The sequence below is a fragment of the Ochlerotatus camptorhynchus genome, unplaced genomic scaffold (assembly GCF_037179485.1).
Source record: "Ochlerotatus camptorhynchus isolate MF236.1 unplaced genomic scaffold, CSIRO-AGI_Acam_v1.1 ptg000171l, whole genome shotgun sequence".
Taxonomy (NCBI): Eukaryota; Metazoa; Arthropoda; class Insecta; order Diptera; family Culicidae; genus Ochlerotatus; species Ochlerotatus camptorhynchus.
The window spans coordinates 950,863-973,364 of NW_027040661.1; the positions used below are offsets into that span (position 1 = coordinate 950,863).

The following is a 22,502-nucleotide window of genomic DNA, read 5'->3' on the forward strand; positions in this document are numbered from 1 at the left end:
AGCGTACCCCCAAGGAGGTTTGGGACGCGCTGGAGAGAGTGTTCGAGCGGAAGAGCATTGCCAGCCGGATGCACATCAAACGGAAGATACTTGGTATGCGTTTCGAAGGTGGGCAACTCCAAGAGCATTTCTTGCGGTTCGATGGACTGCGTTCTTGAACGGAGAACTCAACGAGGAGATTTACATGGCTCAGCCAGATGGGTTTGAGCAGGGGAAAGGCCTCGTTCGTCATCTTAATCGTTCCTTGTATGGCTTGAAGCAAGCGTCCCGCGCGTGGAATGAACGGTTCCACACATTCATAGTGAAGATGGGTTTCGTCCGCAGCGAGAACGACCAGTGTCTTTACGTACGAGGCGAAGGGAAAACAAAGTCATCGTTGTGCTCTACGTGGACGACATTTTGATGGCCAGCTCGTCTCTGAAAGTCTTGGAAGCTGTGAAGCGTGGATTTTCGGCGGAATTTGAGATGACGGATGCAGGAGAAGTAAAGCAGTTCTTGGGAATTTCCGTGGAACGAGATGCGCCGAACGGGATCATGCGGATTCATCAGCGCAACTATTTCGAAAACTTGCTGCAACGTTTCGAGATGAATGACAGCAAGCCGATATCCACGCCTTTGGAGAATCGATTGAAGCTGACGCGAGGAATCGAAGAACAGAGGACGTCGAAGCCGTACCGCGAGCTCGTTGGCTGCTTAATGTACGCTTCGCTAACGACGAGACCGGATCTTTCAGCAGCCGTGAACTACTTTAGTCAGTTCCAGTCTTGTCCGAACGAGAATCACTGGGTTCACCTCAAACGGATGTTAAGATACGTCAAGGAGACTCTGGATGTTGGACTGATCTTCCGGGATGATGAGTGTTCGCCAGTGTTGGAAGTATATTCGGATTCAGATTGGGCTAACGATTTGGTTGATCGTCGTTCCGTAACCGGTTGCATCTTCAAGTTGTTCGGTTGCACTATAAGCTGGATAACACGGAAGCAGCACACCGTGTCATTATCATCGACCGAGGCCGAGTTGTCAGCATTGTGCACAGCAGCTTGTCACACGCTGTGGCTGATACGCTTGCTACGGGATCTGGGCCAGAAGATCGATGAGCCGATAGTGGTTCATGAAGACAATCAGTCTACCATTCGGATCGCCGAGGACTGTCGTGATCATGGCTGACTAAAACACGTTGACACCAAATATCATTTTTTGAAGGACTTGATACACCAGGGCGTACTGAAGATTAAATTCGTCGGAACATCGGAGCAACAGGCTGATATTATGACGAAGGGACTTCCGCCCTCACCATTCAAGCATCTACGATCGTTGCTACACACAAAAAACAAAAATTGTTGCTTTAAGAATAATGCATGATCGAATTAAAAGTTTCCCAAATTTCGTAGTTTCAACTATGAAATTTTTCAAATGTAAAATAATGTTTTTGATTTAAAAGTGTTTCTTTCCCTTTCGGCTTGTAATTTTAAAAGTCTATTTTTTAGAATAAAAGTTGTAAAATTGTCAAAAAATCTCTTCCTTGCGATGTGTTTGACAGTACTGGACCTGTGTTTCTCGCCAAATTGGACATGCGAAACAAACAAACAAAACAAAAGCAGCTGTGAGAATTAGCATGAGCAGTAGCAGTTTCTTGAACTTTTCCACATTTTCATCCACCGCTTGTTTCTCTTCTGTAAGATACAAATAATAACATGGAGACATTCGTGGTGACGCTATGAAGTGGAAGGATTGGAAGGATCATCCAGCTGCGGGATTTGGAGGTAAGATGATGAAATTTTCGAAGAGTTTGCTTGGTTCCGATTTTCCTAATTGATGTGTTTTGATTTTCAGCAGCCTCGTCAGAATTGCCGGAAAGGAAGGCTACTCCCACCATCACCATCACCAGCTGTTCAGCCAACTGTATATTTGCGTTATACGCTTCCCATGCTTTGAAGTTCCATAATGCCGTGCCCTTTCAGTCAGCATCATATAAATAAACTAAAATATATTAAATTAAATATGTCTATGCTTTATTTCTTTCAAAGTAACAAGCAACTGAATTAAAAAGAATTCATATTTGAAATGAAATCATAAATCATTGCGATAAAACTGCCCATCTTTTAAATTAAATCCTTTCATAAGTCTATTTAACAAAATAGGTTTTCATATTGACAGTTCTACAATTCGATTTGAAAGTTTCAACTTTTAAAAGTAAAAAACGAGTTACTTTTGAATTAACAGTTAGCTGACTTTTGTTTTGAAAGCTAAAGACTTTCTACCAAAAAGAACCAACGGAAACTTTTAATTCTACCAATGAATTTTTCAATTTTACTAACGATAATTTTTTGTGTGTAGGACTAGGACGATGCTGTGGTTGAGCAGGGGTGTTGAGATGGCAACCACTGCACCTTTGGTGCCCCTCTTTTTCCTACACCACTGTAGTTTCTTTTGCTGGTGTTCATTATTCATTTTTCATCACTTGTAAACAAAACACGAGAGAATACAGTTAATCGTTTTATTCCTCCTGGTCCATCCGAAACCCTCTTTAAGGCGCATCTGTGTCACTTGATAAGTTATACATGAAAACCACACAAATTCAAGAAATATAGATCATTTCAAGTCAGAAAAAAAGTCCCCCTCTGGCTATACATATGAATCCTCTAGTTGTTTAGCGGTTTCATCGAAATCTCTGCGAATCTCGAGACGAATCCTTGGGAGTATTCCTGGTTTTACTTGGAAAATTTGGAAACTATCCTCCGTATCCTCCGTCGGTATAAATGGAGAGAATGCAAACTTAGTATAAAAATGGTTTATGCGTGCCATAGTATAAAATCGAAATATACTTACAATGCATAGATACGGTTTATTCGAGAGAATGTCTTTTTCGCTTTTTTTATTTTATTTATGGTAAATATTATTGTTTTCAAATAAAAATAAAAATTGTTTCAGGAAGGTTTTTAATTATTTTATTTATTATGAATATTATTTAAAAAATACTTACAATATTCATCATGGAATATATCGCGAATTGGTTGCCTGCAATTTACTGATTACCAATTCACGATATATTCCACGTAAAGTTGAGCGATAATACAAAACCATTAATGAACCTTACTGACTACCATAACCATTACCATTAATGTTCTCAAATCATAAGTAAAAACGTTCTTATATCGTTCTCTTTCTGAAAATGTATGGAGAAAACAAGAATTTGGAATGGTAATGGTTCTTAACAACCCATTATTTGTAAGGTCCAGTTCCAAAAAACCATAATACATAAGGTTGAAACTTTATCATTAAACGTTCATGTAAAGTTCCATAACCATTTCAGTTAAAGTTTAGCAGGGATTATAAACAATTTTCAACCATTTTAGGTAAGGTCAATTTATGGTTCGCGTTTATGCGGGTAGCCAACAATCAATATGAAACTAACGATTTTAAATTGGCTCACCACTTAAGTAGCCTATTGGTCCCAAGCAAACGATTAACGTACCCTATTCTAGTCGAAATTCTAGTACTACGCAATGTTTGTTTTGATTCGCTATGAAAGTTGGACAGATAAAATGAGGGGTTATTGGTTTTTCCTATGTTTCGAGGGGTGATTCGACAAGCTTGGGACCGAAGATAGTACCAGAGGTGAGCCAAAAAGTTGAGCACGTTTCTTCGGGACCTACTTGTCTTAGAGTTACCTCTATGGTCTAGCTGCCCAGCAGATCACAGGCGCAGTTGAAATCCGCAGGAACAAAGCTCTTCACCAGCACGAAGCTGCGAAGAGAATCCAAATGTTATTTTTCCTGTCATTTTAGTAAAAACTGATCGAATTCCACTCCGCTATTCGGACTTAGTATAATTTTGACGAAAATTTTAATCTAAACAATGTATAAATTTTGAAAAACCATAAAATGCATAAAATTTAATCTATTTTCGTTTTTGTAATATTTTTGAGTGTGCAAGACGCCAATCGAGCAAAGCGGTGCATTTTGACGGTTTTTGAGTGTAGAAGAGAGTTATTCTTATTGATCGTGAAAGTCTTGAGGTTAGTGCTTGCATTCGTCGTGCGTCTCGTTGGTCTCGTTGTGTCGTATTAGAAAAAAAAAATCATTTTAGTTCCGTTTGTTTTAAGTGGATTGGCGTTTTATTGCAGTTGAATTCAACCATTGCGCGTCATTTTCATTGTTTCATTCAATATATACGATCATTGTGCTCTTAAAACGTAAAGCATGAATTATTCGCCGTCGAAGCCCATTCCGCTGCTTCCCTCTAGCCCTCAGGAGAGCCCCAATCAAAGCTCTAAACGTAAGCTATCCACGTCGGATGTTGACTGTACCTCGTGTAACTTGGTGGCCAAAATACCGATTTTGTGCATTGGTTGTTACGATTATTTCTGCGATAATTGTATCAATTTGCTGGAGAGGAAATGTTTGCGGTGCAAAACGAACCCATCCCCCGGTTCACCGAAGTGCCAGGTTCACGATAAAGAATTGAATTTCTTCTGCTTGACCTGTCAGAAGGAAACATGCGCTGAATGTATTTTGGATGTCAAAGATCATAAGAGGCATATTTTCGATCGTTTAGACGCGGTTTACTTGGAGAAGCACGCTATTACAAACGAAAAAATCAAAGAGATCGAACTGCAAATCGAAATGCTCGAGAAACAAACGGAAGAGTCTGAGAAGAATCTGACATTGATCAAGCTCACAGAAGAACGCATAATGACAGAATTACAAGCACTCTTTGATATGGCCAAAAGTGAAGTAAGCGAGATTGGACAAGAAAAACGTGAAGAACTTGAGAAACGCATCCAACTTCCGATCGAACGTAGAGCATCAGTGAAACAACTACAGGACGACATCGAAGCGATTGGTCATTTCAATTTTATAAAACAACAGGAACGCTTCAACGCAGAGTGCGACAAACTACTAGAACAATGCAAAGAGTTTTCGACGGATTTTATTGACCATTACGACATTGGTTGGTAAGTTTGTTATGTGAACATTTTACTAAATACTTAGGTCTATTTTTATTTTTATTTCACGTTCCATGGTAAGATGGCTCAGCTAATACATTTATTAGTTTATATGTTCGCGAAAATCAACAGGTTCAATATAACCGGTGCAACCAGCATTAAGCCTGTTGATGTTGACAATCAAAAAATAGATAAATCTAGTAGATGATCTATTTTCCCCACTTTACCCTATATTATATATATTATATTTTTAACATATGTTTTCAGTGAGTTGATCCCTGCCACAAAACTGACCACTTACAGTATTGATTGTGTTGACGAAAAACATGAAACACTGAATCTAACACTTGATGACAGTACCGGTGACACCTGGAAAATGTCCGTTACCAAAGGAGAGCTGCTTAGTCTCATTGTTGCTCCAAATGAAAATGTTCCCTTGATTACTAGGTAAATTTAGCGTTCAGAATCAAAAAGGACCTTAATGTGGTGATCGATTCTCTTTTGTTAATAACTCGACAGGTTTAACATTTTTTGGTGCGTTTGATGTTGTTTTTGCTAGCTAATACATCCTTTTAGTAATTTCGGGAAATTGGTTCATTAACTGTAGTAATGTAATAATCGATGGAAAGAATCGATCATCGCAGTTAGCTCTTATGATTCTGAACGCTAGAAATATGAATTCTGCCAGACATACGAATAGCCACGGTTATATTTCAAATCGGCCCTCTAACCGACTTATCTTGCTGGTCAAATAAAACGTAACAACGCTTCATTTTTTCAGCCATAAATTCAAAGTAACCACCGAGATATCTCACAACGACATCTCAAAATCTCTCCGAAAGCGCTTTGTGATTCAAAGAAAAATGATGCAATTCGAACTGGCTACTATTGATCAGCTCACCTCAGGAGGATATCTGGAAAGCGGTAGTATGACCTTACATATCGCCATCGAACCATTAAACGTTGTGGAGGCTTACGATTATTACAAAGATAAGGCTGTACTCCTAAAGAAATCCCTCATTCACCACAAAAACTTGTTGAATGCTTCGAACGAATCATGCGATGCCACGAAGAAAGATACTGAGTAAGTTATTCCTTAATCGTTCCATGTTGGATGTTCACTGTAGAATTTCGTTTCTTGTTTGTGGATTTAGGAAAAACTTCTCGGTCGGGTACTATTTGTTGGATTACAGCAGCATTCAGAAACAAGCTAAAAGCGGCTTTATCTCTCCCAACATTATCGACTTCAATGGCAATGAATGGAAGATGGAAATCAAATTCGATCGTGATGAGTCTAACAAGATTCTACTGAGTGCTTACATCTTTCCTGCTCGCATCATCACCACCAGGTATGGCTGTAGAATTCATCTGTAATCAATTTTATGACATTTTTCTTTTATATTATCAAGCGAAAATTCACGACGCTGCGCATATTTCATCGAACTCATGCATTCCAATCCAGATGAGATAATCCGAGGCTTTGCTGAGAATTTGTTCGATGAAAGTGGTTTGGGCCGCGGATGGAAAGGATTTGTCGAACGTTTGCGTGTTCTGAATGACGTAGGTTTTGTGCGAAATGGAAAAATTTCGTTCCGTTACGGAGTTCGCCCTTCGGCGTAAATTTTGCAATATCGTCAATGTGTTTTTTTTTCTTTTTCGTATGGTTTTCACAAGAATGAATACTTACTTTTATTTCATGCAAAAATATCGACAAATGCGATATTTATAACGATTATCACATTGTTGCTGTGAATTATTTTTATGACCGTAAATTTGAGAGAGAAAATAATTTTAAACAACATTTAATGTAAATCCTTCCGTTGATCCGTTGATATTTTTGGAAAGCGAAAACAATGCATCAAACATGTAAAGTTTCAGAATACCATACCTTTTTTGCGGTATAAGGCACTGAATCAACGAATATTTCAGCAAAACAGAAAAATAATTTACCTATAAATAAATTTTCAAAATAATTTCATGCAAACCTAAAAATGTATCATGTTTCTTGTTTTCACAGTCTCCCATTACCGTTACAACACCTACTGTTTTATGGCGCATACTGTTGTCACACATCAAGATGCCTAACCGAAGTCGATTTAGATCTAACTAGTTTTCAATCCGACAAGTAGGCTTACTCAGATCGGGCTTTCCGCTGCCGTTGCCGTTCCGCTTCCGCCGTCATTGCGCTTGGGCCTTAACTATTGGACAATCAAAGTTGGCTCCCGTGGAGAATAGAAGAACTATGAAAGTAATGATGGTTTCAAAATTTTCCACGGGGAGGTTTACAAGTACAATCTTAAAATTCGACAGTGAGCATGCATAAGGGCCTATACGCGATGATCGATTCTCTTCATCGATTTTCTCTTTGCATTGCTACAGCTAAACGAAACAATTTTCTAGAATTTGTTCAATGCAGAGTAGTAACAGGTTGTATTGGCTATCAAAAGCAACAGCAAACGCACCGAGAAACGTTAAATCTAGCGAGTTATTAACAAAAGAGAAAATCGACGAAGAGAATCGATCATCGCGTATAGGCCCTTATGCATGCTCACTGTCGAATTCTTTTATTTTGCAAATGGAGCATTTTATTTAAATCTGGTATGCAACTAAAAATCTGAAAAGAAATTATTTTTTCTATAACATATGTCTATATGAGTAGCCCTTAAGTTTTCTACTAAGATAGCATTAACCAGACATAATTAAAATAATTTGTTCGCATTCAAATACATTTTAAGATTGCACTCGTATCCAGTATTTTACGATCGCTTATGGCCGCCACAATCTGGCTGAGTTTCTGGTAGGGAACATAAGATTTGAAGATTGGCTCAAGGTGGCTACATATAGGTGTTCTAATGTGTCAAATTCATGATTCAGCCATGTTGGATTTTTGTATGGGACAGCGACCGAGTTTGTTTACAATTTGCTCTAAAACCGCACTCCCCCCCCCCCCCCGCGACCTCCTCGCGTATATAGTGACAAAGCTGTATCACCATTTACATACCCACCATGGTTTGGCTTGTGTCGTTTGACGTGTAAACGTTCAAATTTGAACGTTTACACGTCAAACGACACAACCCAAACTTCAAAGCTTATGTTCCCTACCAGAAACTCAACCAGATTGTGGCGGCCATAAACTATCGTAAAATACTGGATAAGCGCTCGTAAAATGCTGGATACCTCACCGTGTAAAACTTTGAAATCATGTCCCCAGTTAAATTTGTTAGTTTCCAACCGTTGGTATTTACCTCTATACCTACCTCGGTACAGTTATGAACAATGTTTGGGTCGACAATCGGAAGCTCGTGCGGTCACATATCAACCAGCTTAAGGACCGTGCTGCAGCTGATCGTCATCATCAGGACCGTTGCCGATCGGACCTCTAGGCAATCCAACATCCTTGCCGTCTGCGACGCCCAACAGCTTGATGCACGTCCCGGTAGTGTCACCGGTGCTTCCATCATCCTTATCAGCATTCTCGTCGAGCTCTCCATAAGTATCGGTGTCTACGACAGGCTTAGTCACTTCGTACTTCCAGTCTGCCATCGAGCTAGAACCAGTTACCCATGCTCCTCGCCGCTCTTCGCGCATTCGAAGATTGCCTCAGTGATTCCAGCCGTACCTCATGTATTAGAGGGGAGATGTTGGGACTTTGAACCAACTCTATTTTTATCACTTTTTGGCTGCTCTCAGAGATGGCAGTCAAGCTGTCATCACGTCGATGCCGTGCCAGCACCAACGAGAAACATTATCAATAAGGGGTCGTCCATTAATTATGTCACACATTTAGGGGGGAGGGGGGGTTTTGAAAACTGTGACGAGCCATATAAAAAATGTGACAAAGGGGGAGGGGGGGTTGAAAATGGGCCAAATTTGCGTGACATAATTAATGGCCCATCCCTAAAGACATGTATTTTATAATCGTCTTGTTTTATTGTTAGATACAGTTTTAATTAGTTTATCTTACGTGTCGCGTTTTAATACTGCCATTCCGATACGGCTACCTCGGAAGAGTGCGATCGTAAAACTCCGCGCACATTTCAAGCTGAACAAAGCATTGAACATTGATCGATTCTACGAGCGATTCTCTTCATCGATTTTCTCTTTCGTCAATAACTTGGATACTGGAAATGTCTTAACATGGCCGTTAAGATACAAAGAGAAAGTCGACGAAGAGAAACTGGCAATGTTACTTAGGACCTAATGCATTGTTCAGCTTGATATTGGCAAATCAAAGTTGGCACTCGTGGAGAATAGAAGAACTATGCAAGTGATGATGGTTTCAAAATTTTCCACGGAGAGGTATACGAGTGCAATCTTAAAATGCTTTTATTTTGCAAATAGAGCATTTTATTTAAATCTGGTTGCTGCTACAGTGGTAGAAAAGCTGAAATCTATATATACACCTACAAATCTGAAAAGAAATTATTTGTTCTATATTATATATCTATTGAGTAGTCCTTAAGTTTTCTACTAACGTAGCATTAACCAGATTTGAATAAAATGCTCCATTTGCAAAATAAAAGCATTTTAAGATTGAACTCGTATACCTCACCGTGTAAAATTTTGAAATCATCATCACTTTCATAGTTCTTCTATTCTCCACGAGTACGAACTTTGATTTGCCAATTAACCACTTCATTCGAGCACTTAAAATGACGTTTACTACCACTCGAACTTTTAAATAAAACATTATTTTGAGATTTTTTCTTCTAGAACCTCGAGAAAAGTAGCCAACATTTGTGCGTTTCATAAAAAAATAGAAATTAGTTGGTCCAGTTTTGGGAAATCCCTGGTAGAAAGTCACGCCAAAACTGCTTGACAAAGTGGTCAATTTGAAATCATATTTTTCATAGTTCTTCTATTCTCCACGGGAGCTAACTATGATTCGCAATGTGAGTGGTTTTGTTTATGCGTGTGTTCATCGCATGCGATGTTTTTCTTTTTCTCGCGAGGGGTCCATCACTTTCGCTGTCATTTGACTAAATGATATTTTCTTGTTCTCTTTTGATTATGTCATTCGCTTCAGTGTGATGAGAAAGAGATACAGACGCAGAATATATAAAAAACATCAGCCGTTGGAAGGGAGCTGTCAAATTATTTTTCACATCTCGTTCGTTTTTCGTCGCGAAAAAATGGTGGACGTGGGACGTGGCTGATTCAGGCGAGTTTTTTTGGTTTACGGTGGTGAATTTTAAGATTTAATTCGCACTTATTGTGGAAAATTAGAAAAGACGTGATTATATTTAAGTGGATTCTTATTGAACGGTGCTTTGGGTAGATTCCGTTTTTGCTATCCAGGAGCTACTGGGTGAAAGTAGCGAAATTGCTAAAATCCGTAGTGCAGTGGTTGGATTAAGACAGTGATGATGTCGGAAGTGCTGCCTTCAGGGAAAGCAGGACTGCCTGCGGCCAATTCCGCCGCCACAGGGACGGTTTCAACTCAATTGGAACCCGACATGAAAGGTTGGCTGCTAAAGTGGACAAACTACCTCAAGGGATATCAGAAGCGGTGGTTTGTTCTGTCCAAAGGGGTACTATCCTATTATAGGTAAGCAATTTCCATCAGTTTTGTAACATCCATTAGTTCAGCGTTGTTTTTCCTTTCGTATCATACTTCTTTATTCATTTTGTTACTATTACCACAACTATCCTGTCACAATCCATTCTAACCATTTAAACCATTAAGCCCATTAAAACTGTCTTAAGTTACCTGTTTTCATTTGCATCTGAAAAAAAAACTAGATAAAACGTCATAACATGCCATCGTAAACAGAAACGCCAGCACACGATGCCCTGTTTTTTTTTACAATCGCAAAGCCTAGTGCGAATCGCAACTTAGTTTTTTGTTTTCTTGTTCACGATTACGGATGTGTGCACTCAATCAATGCAAGGCCACCCATATAAATGTTACGAAACAACGAATTTCGTGGAAGGGCAAACCTAACATTATATCCTTTGAATGTTTTTACAATTTTATTCTTTTAAAATGACAAAGATAGTCCATTTGACAGAAAATTATACGACTCTGGTTGGCTACAATAGTAGAGTTATCATTTTATCAACTTGTACTCAGCTGACAATACTGAAACATGTTTGTACAACATATTTGTCACTAGCTCAAAAGTCGGATGATTCGCAGAATCTACTTTGCTTCTGATAGTCCCCTAATCGGATAATCGCCCTACATATCAGTTTGAACTGATAATGAAAAGCTCGTTAGTGAATCAGTATTGATAAGAATTTGTTAGATCACTGAACTATGCTATAATAAAATAATGAAAGATATTCTTTTGAGCAACAAACTGTGAAAACTCACATTCATTGTCAAGAGTGAAATTTCCCATCTTATCTTTTGTATACAACCACACTTGCAAACACAAAACTACTCATCTAACCGTAGAAATTGTACTCGCATGCTTCAATGATTCAATCATTCTTCAAGCACGTGTCACACTAGCATACATAGTAGGTACAATCGACCTTACCATATGGTTCATTGTCATCATTTACTTACTCAAATCAACTCTTATCTTCTATTGCACTGATTTTACGAAAACGGGCTACACTGTTTGGCATAAAGGTTATTTGGCATAATAGTATTTTTTTGGTCCTGAATTTTCACCTAATCTAGCCTTTGAACACTGTTCCATCAAGTTTTTGAACACTGTATAATGCAATATCTTCCCGCTAATCAAAAACACTATAATGTGGATTTTATTACTCCAGAAAGTACCGGATTAAAAAGTTTATCGCGTGCTATCACTTTGCTGTCTGCTTTAGTTTTAGTATGGATTTAGCAGTCGGCTCAATATTTAATAATGCGGCCTTCATTTTGTCGGATTACCGGGGAATACTGAGTTAATGAATATTGTTTATTGAAAAATAAACTAAAATTATCTAGACTACTCCAAAAGTGCAAAAAGCGAGAAGAAAAGTCATAAAAGTGCAAGTTTACATAAATCGTCTATGCGCATTAATATTTAATTTTCACAAATTTACTTTGCATGGCCATAAAATTAACAAAATAAAAATCTTTTAAAAATATGATGGAGAAATCTAGTTTTTTTTTCAAGTGGTGTTTTTTTTTACAAAAATTTGATACGCTGACTTTTTGAGACTCAGCAGTTTTGTACATTCAAAAAATCTGGCGACGTATTAAAATCACGGAAACATTCAAGCACCCTCATAAAATCAATTCCTCGTGACTTCTGTTGAATCTAAACGATGTCACATAAATTTCAAATGAAATTCGAATACATACGCTTAAATCAATGTAAATGTAATTTTCATATCGATTGACAGCAATAATGATTATAGCTTTGCCACGTTAGCTGATTCGTAATGTTGGGAAAAAATACCGCGAAATGAAAATGAAAGAATTTTAAAATTACAAGTTTCATTGGTTACAAGATTTTGATATACTTATGCCAAACGGTGTTCCCCCTATTGGTCGTATGTGCTATTGTATGTAACAATAACGTTCAATCATTATGCTCGCATTTAGAATCTCTAATCACCTGATTATTATTGTGCTTATCGGTGGCCACATAGCACATTTTCTGGGCAAATCGAATAAGCACACCTTCATTTTAGAGATATTTGTAATGCTTGAAGGCAGCAACGTCAACCAAAGAAATAAGCACTTCTTTTGTAAAATACTTTTCTGTTAGTGTGTGTATATTCCTGCATCAACATTTCAAAAAGGCGAATCTGGTTTTGTAAACAATGCCTTTGGTCGTTAAATTAAATCTCACACATGCATACTAACCACAGCATCAGTAGGGGAATGATGGTTGATCTTGTTTTGTGAAAAATAGGCTTCAAAATAACGGTTAAAGTTTGACCGAACGTTCAGTTACTTATGTTGGTTTAGAAAGCTACCGAAAATGGCAATTTCAGAGTTCATAGGACTAGTAGAGATTAACTTTATTATGTTTGTGGTGCCAATTGGGTTCTTTTATTTTGAATAATATATCGGTTACTTTACATCATCTGAAAGGGCTTCGTTTTCTGAGCACAACGATATTTTTTTTCGATCCCATTGGCTTCCATCTCGATTTTTAAATCAAGATTCAAAGCAAAATAATTACTTCACTGTTTGACACAAAACTAACAAATTGACTGCTCGCACCCATACGAAGTACCACCGAGGGGCGCTAAGATGGTAATTTTTGCTAATGTAATCGCACTTACTTTAAATAGTTCCAATGCTCTAAAATTGGTGAAATTTTTTATTTCGGTTTCATTGGTAATGCAGATTACGAATATGCAATTACCTCAATACCCCTAAAGAACCCAATTGGTAATGTTTGTATAAATGAACAAAAAATCACATAATAGTGACTAATAAAATGAGAAACGTTGAATTTAGTACGCAAAATAAATAAAATAATGATTGACCTGCATATAACCTCACATCAGTCCCAATATGTGTTTTCGTCAATTTTAGATTATCAACACTACTATGCACTATCAATTGGCATCTACTTTCATACAGTGGGATCTGATTTTGGTAAACGACACTAAGGTCTCAAATCTAAAAATACACAACGCTGTCTAATCAAGCTCAACGTTTCGCATTTGTGTGAGCATTTGGGAATGCCGAAGGAAGGAATTGCAGTTAAAAAAAATTATGTAATAAAACATAAAACCCAATACAAAGTAATGACATAGCATACGTCGCATCTGTCTAATTTCAGAAATATAATACCCCAGAAGACCAGATTATATCTTCTTATATTAATTTTAAAAGCTGAATTCAACCATCTACAACGCAGACGTAAGTTAAAAACCCCAACTAATCCGCCTATGCCCCGAAACGTGGGTAGATCACCTTTTCGTGGTACGTTACGGTGGTAGATCTTACACCGCAGCCTAGTCCTGACTACTTCAAACTAGGGGAACAGGATTTTTTCAGTAATCAAAGGAACACATCTTGGTCCTTGTTACTTTTTATGCCTTGTTGATAGCGACAAGACTCGGCTTAGTCCACCGAGGATGAACTTGAAACAAGGAAAAAATGAGTTATAGTCATAGTCTTTATCTATGTGAATTCGTTGTTCCCTAGTTTGAAGTGATTAAGACTAGGGTTCTGATGCATGGTCATTATCGGTGTCATTGTTTAATTTTGTTGCTAAGGAATCCAATTTTGACTGACAAAGAGGCGCGCCTTTGGAGGGTGTTTCAACACTCCGAAGGGTTTAAATAGCGGGACCTTTCAATTAGAGTCGGATCATTGCGAAAAATGCAAGAATGACAACGGTAAAAAAAACGACAAATACGACATGAAACGGTTCTGTACCCTAGTTAATAACCAAAGAAGAAAGTCAATGAAGAGATTCGATCAATGTTACTTACCTAATGCATTGTTCAACTTGATATGATGTGCTCACAGGATAGGTTTCATTCGTTTCAGGTCAGGTTTAGTCTCAAGGTCGTACAATTAGGAACTTGTGCCGGATCTATGTCCGGAACCAGTTGACCGATTCCAAAACAATTCAATAGTGCAGAGGCGTCCCGTGGCCGTGACTACAAGTTCTACCTGTTCGACAAGTTCCATGTTTAAACAAAATGCGCTAAATAAAGTCAATTATGTGATACTTTTTTTTAAATCGTAGGGCGAAAGCATGGAAATATAATTATCACAAATAATTTGTGATGTTATGAAATGAATTGATTTGTTATATGGTTTCTAGGCGTACTGCAACATACTGAAATCATACCACTTTATTCAGCGGAGCTAAAACATAGTTTAGATAAAAATTAAGAAATTGTATTCAAGACACGACCGTAGATTTATTTAACGTAGGTTTACGTGCTCGGTATCAATATTCGGCGACTGTGTTAGGGAAGCCACTTTTTCCCATCATGAACACGCGTCATTTTCTGATGACAAAATTATTTGCGAACAATCATATACTTCTTCTTATTCTTCGCATTTCAAGCTTAATGCTTACCGCATTTTAGCTTATTGCGTGCTCTCAACTTAGTGTTCTAGTTGCACTTCCCCAGTTATTAATTGAGAGCTTTCGATGCCTGGTACCATTTTTGCATTAGTATAATTGTGTGGCAAGTACAATCATACTCTATGCCCAGGGAAGTCGAGGAATTTTCCAACCCGAAAAATCCCTAGACAGGACCGGGAGTCGAACCCAGCCACCTCCAGCATGGTATTGCTTTGTAGCTGCGACATTACCGACTGAGCTAAGGGAGGCCCTTAATTCGAAGTGTTTCTGGCTAATTGACAAGGTCATGTGTAATTCGGTCATTGCGATAATTTGTATGTACCTTTTCAATACTGTTAAATGAAAATTAACTCTCAAACAACAACCATTTTTAGTAAAAGGACCGTTTTATCGTGATGGTTGAGTAATGCTGAGTTATTAGGGTGCATGGAATTCAAAGGAAATTTTGGAAAGAATTTAATTAAAACTATGAGAATAATTCCAAAGGAATTTTTAGCAGTATTCCATAGTTATTCTGGTTATGCTTTTTAAAGAGTTCCAATGGAATTTTGAGGAGCATTTCAAGAAATTCATGGAACCAGTCCAAGAGAATTCTGATTAAAATTCAGTCGTGGCATAACTATCTTCTGAATGAAGGTGGCTTGTACTTGGTCTTCAACTGAACATAGTTTAAGTCTCTTCCCTTTTGCCTCAATTACCAGTCACATTAATCACGAAAATGAATCACTGCTGGCGCACACGTCCCGGTTCCAGCACTTCTGAGGTTCTGACGGTACATTTAAGCCCAGATTTCAAATTAAATTTCCAATCATGGTCCTTTTGTACCTCCATAATGTTGTAAAAAATAAATGTTTCATTCACTCGGAGAGATTTCAACTTCTAGATGTCACACGAGTTTCTACATAATTATACCTTGCTTTTCACGTCCATGGCTGCTTGAAATCGAAAACAAATGAAATTTCTAATCCTACTATCAATACAAGCTGACATTTCACTTGAAAAAAATCTTGAACATATATCCATTATACCCATTGAAAATTACACACATTACATACTGGTAGAAGTCAGAGACCTTTCTGCTTTTCAATGTTTCATTTGTAAAAATACCATTGATTTTGATACCGGATGTTTAAAAAAAAACCATCTCCCTACTCTGGTATTATATAATATGATTTATAACGAGGACATAGATTATGATGAAGCGTCTAGATAAAAATGATCATTGCTAAAACAATATTTTTAGGTGGATATATCTAACGCCCGCGCTTCATGGAGAGCGAACCTACCAATTATCTCGCCGTTATTTTCAGCGTACCTTCCGTCATCGTTAATTGAATTTTTTTTTTTTGAGAACAGAAGAGTTTCTCCATGCCGATGTTGCTATTGTAGGAAGTGTCAAATTTAGTCGAGTAAATCGTATTATTTTTGAATCAGTTTTCTAACTGGATCTCCGTATACTTCGAATCATTTTTCTCTCAACTTTTTCCAGGGAGCAGGAGACTTACAGTTCATCCGTCAACTTAAGATCTTCACTATAATATTTGATCAACCTGTTGTCTCGAAAAAAAAAATCATCGAACAGCTCGAGATCTCTTAAATTTTTCCTGACCAACCTTTTATGTTGAGAGAATATCTGAGAGACGCCATTTGAATTTTTGAACAGTTGAACATCTTAATCAACTAAAGTCTTGAAAAACTGAACAAGAGTACTTCATTGATCAGCTACAAAAAAAAATAAAATCACGGGCTTTGAAATACCAGACATAGCAACAGCTTGGAGCAATTTTGAAAAAAAATACTGAATTTACCTATTAATAGTTATGATTCTGGACTTCAAAAACTATCATGTTCCCAGAGGTTCTAAACTAATTTTCAATATTCTAAACGAGTTTCATGAACTTTTTTAGATCTAGATTTACAGAGATATTTGAATCTATTTGATTATCAAACATATAAATTAAATTCGCCGTATAGGATCTGTTATTGGATGTAATATTTATTCTCCATATTAAATATCAAATGTTAAAGAGAATTACGAAAAACACTCCGGGCAGCACACTTGTTACTTCCTCCATATTGAGCGCAAAGAGCAAACTTTAAAGCTTATCAATTTGAGGAGAACGATTCTACAGCTTTATGAAAACACATTCGCATTGCGGCAAACACAGAACGAAACGGAGTGGTGCGGTTAGATAAAAGTTACGTTCCTCAATGTGCGCTTTAAATGAGAAGCTTTTGAATTTACTCCCGGTGGTGAATAAAGTAGAAAAGTAGCAAAAGACAAATACAAAAAGGTTACAATAGGAACTGGTTCCGACAAGACTTCCAAAACTTCATGTACTGGTATCGTTCGACGGCTCAAAATTTTCTATTTTTAATCCTGTGGTAAATAGACATTATGCCAAGGACCAACGGAAGAATCTGGTCACATCCGGATACCCAGAACCGATTCCGGAAGGGCCCTAAAAGGAAACTTCCTAATCCTCATGTACTGGTACCGCCCAACGGCGCAACATTTATGATTTTTCTTTTAAAAGTAAAAAGGCATCATACCATAGACCGTAAAGTGGAGCTGGCCTCATCTAGATACCCAGAACTGATTCCGGCAGGGTCCCAAAAAGGATAATTCCAAAACGTCTTGTACTGGTACAGTCCGACGGCTCAAAATTGATGATTTTTCGTCCAAAAGTAAATAGATATGATAGCATGGACCAACATGGGGATCTGACAGCATCCAGATATTCGGAACTGATTCCATACAAATTTCCTTTACACGCAAATTTCAAAAGTAGCGTTGAAGTAAAATTGGTGATCACTGATCAGTAAGCGAAAGCAACGAAATAATGTTGATTGTCATCTTTGTCAGCAAGCGGCGCCGGTGGTGTAGTGGTAAGCGTGATTACCTCTCACGCCAGCAGGCCTGGGTTCAATCCCAGTCGGCGCCGCCGGGATGTTCTGAGGCATAGCATCTCTGATCACGCCTTCCTTCGGAAGGAAAGTAAAGCCGTTGGTCCCCGGTTCATGAGTTGATGGGTCGATTGCAAAAATAGCAAAAATATAAAATGTAGGGAAAACAGTCCTATTGTTGCGGTCGTTAGCAGCGTTAGAAGCTTATTGTTGTGTATGGAGACCTCCATAAACAACAATAGGCTTCTAACGCTGCTAACGTATCGCAACAATAGGGCTGTTTCCCCTAAATATTAAATTGATTTCTTAAAGTTATCAGTGAAAAAATTCGATGGGTTGAAATTCGGAAGCAATTTGAGAGTTCTGTTTTTGAGGTGCCTATGTAGTACAAGCCAATCCTGGACGAAATGTCTTGGATTCAAGCTCTTACTCTTTAGTTAACTCTTTTATCAGTCATTTGTGGTCCTGAAAAGGACCGATGGGTTGGAAGCTTCGAAGCCAGTTTAGAACAATACTGTGGAAATTTTTCCTCGATGTTCTTGGAGATGATAGCGGTGCGAAAATGAAATATGTATTAGGGAAAACACATCAATCACAGAATCTGAGCAAACCGGACAGTACCTTAGTTTATGCTTTTTGATGCAAATTTTAAGCCTCTTCAAGATTTTTTTTGGCATAATTCTCTTAATATGAGGGGCTTAAAATGTGTATCAAATGGCATAAAGATAGGTACCGCCTGGCATGCTCAGTGCTCGGTATCAATATTCGGCGACTGTGTTACACAGCAAAAAATAAATTTTAATACTACATCCAAGAGGAGGCACTTCAATCATGACGAAAATCTCGTGTAATTTTTATGGCCACAACAATAAACAAATGCAGTAAAAGAAGCGTAATGTCCCTTCATACATAATGATAATTTTATCTTTTTTGGCACCATATTTTCGACACGATTGAAGTGCATCCACTTTGATGTGATATTAAAATTATTTTTTTGCTTTGTAGGGAAACCACTTTTTGCATCATGGAATCACCTCATTTTCTGATGACAAAATTACGCATTTTCGTGCACAAAATATTATTCAATAGATATAAAAAAAGCAATTATCAATTGGGTTCTTTAATTTTGAAAAATATATCGGTTTTTATGTATAATTTGAAAGAGCTTCGTTTTCTGAGCAGAGCGATATTTTCTTCGAACCCACACACTTTCATCTCGATTTTTAAATCAAGATTTAAAGCAAAATAATAACTTCACTGTTTGACACTAAACTGGCAAACTGACAGCTCGCTCCTATACAAAGTGACACCGAGGGGTGCTAATAAGGTGATTTTTGCAAATGTAATCGTACTTATTTAAAATAGTAACAGTGTACGAAAATTGATGAAAATTAGGGTACCCTTAAAGAACCCAATTTGAGGAATTTTTTGCTAAAATTTGTCCGATCGGGAGATTCTCACGATCAGTCATATAAATTCGAGATTTTAAATTCTGTGTTAGGGAAAGCGCTTTTCACAGGCAATCGGTGATAATTTTAACTATCATAGCATTCGCGCAATTTACAATAGTGACATGACAATGAAATGATCAATCATTAAATTTAACAAATTCGTATAAAAAATTTCTAATCCGCGGCGCCGGTGGTGTAGTGGTAAGCGTGATTGCCTATCACCCCAAGGCCTGGGTTCAATCCCAGTCGGCGCCGCCGGGATTTTCTGAGGCACAAAATCTCTGATCACGTTTTCCTTCAGAAGGGAAGTCAAGCCTATGGTCCCCGGTTCATGAGTTGATGGGTCGATAGGTAGAGTCCAGGTGTGGGAGCTGCCTCCCTGGCGTCGGTAGCATTGGTACTCAGTATGGAAAACAAGATTGATGGAAAACAAATCAAAGAAAAAAAATCTAATCGATTTGCGTATTAAGAATTAAAATCCATCATCTCTGGATCTAAATCAAACCACATCCATGCCGCGACCGACTTTGGTTTTTGAAATGTCACGCCCAATGTTGCCTTAAAAATACATGGTGTGTTAGATTTAAACATATGGGAACTGACATCCGATTGATGACCTTGACAAATGTCCAAATGTATGGTGGTCCTAAAAAGGACCGTTTTGTCGTAATGGTTGAGTAATGCTGAGCAACGGCTCACAAAGATGGATCCCGGGCAGTAGTGGTGAGGCTTCTTCCTCCTTCTTCGGGAAATGAACGCACATCCGGAGAACTTTGAGATTTGGGCGTAATTGCTTTTGTAAACAAACACGTCTTTCGCCGATTTCTCGTGAATTGAAACTCAATCTCGCAAACAAACCATACCAAATGATATAGGAATAATTTATCTACCTGTTTGTGTCGTTAATTTTTGAAATTTTAATTTAATTTTCGGGAAATCGGCTATTGACGTGTGTGTTTACAAAAGCAATTACGGCCTAATCTCAAAGTTCTCCGGACATGTGGGCTGCAGCTCGCTGCTTGCAGGCAGCCTTTCGTTGTGTACAATGTTCAACGCCACGCGCCGAAAGCACTGCTGCTTTTGCTGACGACCGACCGGACACCACCACACACGGTGATTGAATAGGCACCGTTCAGTGCGACCCGATGGAATTCGTTTTTGAAATCTGTGTTAGGGAAAGCGTTGTTTGCAGGCAATCGGTGATATTTTTGATCACTATTGCAACAGCTGAAGATTTGTGTTATTTTCAATAGTAATCTTTTGAAAATTAATAAATTGTTCTATTTAGAAGATTTGTAGAAAAATTTCTAATCGATTGGCTTGTTTAGAATTAAAATCCATCCGCTATTGACAGAGCTATATGTGGTCAAAACCTGACCACTTTTCGTTATGCGGTCAATTTTGATTTTTTGAAATCGCCGTCAAAATCTTTGTCAGCAACATGCACGGTTGATGATACAGGTCGGACTCGATTATCGTTAGTTAAAATTATTTTTACATAATCGAATCATATTTTTTTCTGCGGTTTTGATACCAATAAAAACCATAAACCCATACTTAAAATCTGTATTCTTTGTTTCAAAAAAGGAAAAGTAAATTTAAAAATAAAATAAAAAGCGGTGTTTTTTAACCGCATGAACGGGCTATTAGCCCATATTTGGCTAACAAACTGTTTCTAAGTCATTGCATAGTTTAGTGACTTAAATTAATTAATTTAAGAAAATACCGATAATGGAGTCTAGTGCTATACTCGGACTACGGAGTAACATGTTACAAGGCTATTTTGATGAAGTTTATTATCGATAATTATTAAAGCACTCTTGTATCATATTATAGGTCTGTTGTCTGAACAAGACATAATATTTAACGGATAAACGAGTTACCGATCTGTATACGGAAGCTTCTGTGATTTCACCGTTCTGATCATCTAAATCGATTGATGACCGATTTACTAGAATAATTGTATATCTTATTTCGTTGTTTTTCCTTTTAATTCTACTACTATTTTTCTGATCAACGTTGTTTCACAGACAGAGTATTTTATGACAACCATCGCATGCGACATAGTCTTTTTTGTTACTCGCTCTTCGTATGTTGATGCCTTGCTCGTAATATATCTTCAATTGTTCTAAATATATACCTTCTTTGTTTGGTGTTTTCTCAAGATTTTTTTTGCAATTGTTTTCGAAACAAGATGCAAACACGTCATGTCGTGCATTTTCAAGTCAAATGTTGATCTGCAACAGTTTATGAAGATTTGACTAGGCATCTCAAGACCATCTGAATAAATATTATCTTCAATCTTTTTGTTTGCAATGAATCTAGAAAGCTTTTAATTCAGAACATAAGTATCAAAGAAATATTTCCCTTTTTCAAGTGCTCAACGCCACATGCACTGTTATCCTCTTTAACCAAGTGCACCTCACATTCCAATCTTGTATAGCAGTAATTTAGATTAACGGTTCTTTTATTACCTGCTCCTGATTTTGTTTGCGTTTTTTTTATCCTACGTAAGTGTATATTTTGGTGAATTGAAATTTTCCATAACGTTCCAAAAACAGATTCAATGTATACGTAGAGTGCATGCATGCCTTTTGCTTAGTGTTGAATGACATGTAGAAGACTAAGCCCCCTGTACAGATAAAATTAGCGCTCGGAAAATTAATTTTCCTTCCTACCTACACTCTTTTCCTGTGTGTGATTCAAACGAATGCATTTCTGTTATTAATTTTATGTTTAACCTTAGTCATTCGTCTGTATGTGTTAAAAGTAAACACGATGCGCTCTAACATATCGTTTTTCTTTCTTCTTGCTGTATATTTGGTGTCTATTTCACAATTTTCAGTACGTATCGTTTGCTCACATCTTCTGTATAACTTTCCTGTCAATATTTAATCAAGCGGTAAAATCTTCTTTCCAATAGCAGAGTGATAATATCCTACAAATTGACTTGATAATTCTAGACAAACATTTCAAAAGGTCATAATTTATTTGATCGATCTCTTCATCGACTTTTTCTTTCGTTAATAACTCTGCTGCAAAAACATACCCTATGAGAACGTTCTTCATCAAACTATGTGTCAAAAATAGCGAGATTACTAACTGTGGTTATACGAGAAAGTCGATGAAGAATCGTTCAAAGCAGATAGGACCTTTTGAAGAGTTCATCTACAATTCTAGAATTGTATTATCTCAGTTTCCACTTTGAAATCGGTTCAGTATGCTTGTTGC

At 37.6% G+C, this 22,502-nt stretch overlaps 3 protein-coding genes across 5 annotated transcripts in view; all 3 read left to right on the plus strand.

The window, feature by feature from the left end:
• The first annotated feature begins 402 nt into the window (after positions 1-402).
• Positions 403-1,167, plus strand: LOC135701673 (uncharacterized). The gene has a single exon (XM_065222531.1). The coding sequence runs from the start codon at positions 403-405 to the stop codon at positions 1,165-1,167; it is 765 nt and encodes a 254-aa protein (XP_065078603.1).
• A 2,856-nt stretch (positions 1,168-4,023) lies between these two features.
• Positions 4,024-6,923, plus strand: LOC135701655 (uncharacterized). Its single transcript, XM_065222504.1, has 5 exons — positions 4,024-4,957; positions 5,216-5,395; positions 5,730-6,032; positions 6,103-6,297; positions 6,358-6,923. The coding sequence occupies exons 1-5, from the start codon at positions 4,203-4,205 to the stop codon at positions 6,566-6,568; spliced, it is 1,644 nt and encodes a 547-aa protein (XP_065078576.1). The 5' UTR covers positions 4,024-4,202; the 3' UTR covers positions 6,569-6,923.
• Positions 6,924-10,050: 3,127 nt separating this feature from the next.
• The window catches only part of Osbp (oxysterol binding protein), an 85,622-nt gene continuing 73,170 nt past the window's right edge, over positions 10,051-22,502 (plus strand). For 2 of the 3 annotated variants that reach the window (XM_065222510.1, XM_065222511.1), the window contains exon 1: positions 10,052-10,496. In XM_065222510.1, coding sequence (XP_065078582.1) covers positions 10,312-10,496 — 185 coding nt within the window. In that variant the 5' untranslated portion in view covers positions 10,052-10,311. Of the gene's footprint in view, positions 10,497-22,502 lie in introns of all 3 variants that reach the window. The other variant, XM_065222509.1, reaches the window with a different exon arrangement.

What these genes read in the sequence shown, in the direction of transcription:
- LOC135701673 (XM_065222531.1), top strand. Translation starts at nt 403, where the DNA reads ATGGCCAGCTCGTCTCTGAAAGTCTTGGAAGCTGTGAAGCGTGGATTT.
- LOC135701655 (XM_065222504.1), top strand. Translation starts at nt 4,203, where the DNA reads ATGAATTATTCGCCGTCGAAGCCCATTCCGCTGCTTCCCTCTAGCCCT. An exon ending in AATGTTCCCTTGATTACTAG is followed by an intron (nt 5,396 to 5,729) that starts GTAAATTTAGCG and finishes TCATTTTTTCAG; the next exon opens with CCATAAATTCAAAGTAACCA. An exon ending in GCTCGCATCATCACCACCAG is followed by an intron (nt 6,298 to 6,357) that starts GTATGGCTGTAG and finishes TATATTATCAAG; the next exon opens with CGAAAATTCACGACGCTGCG.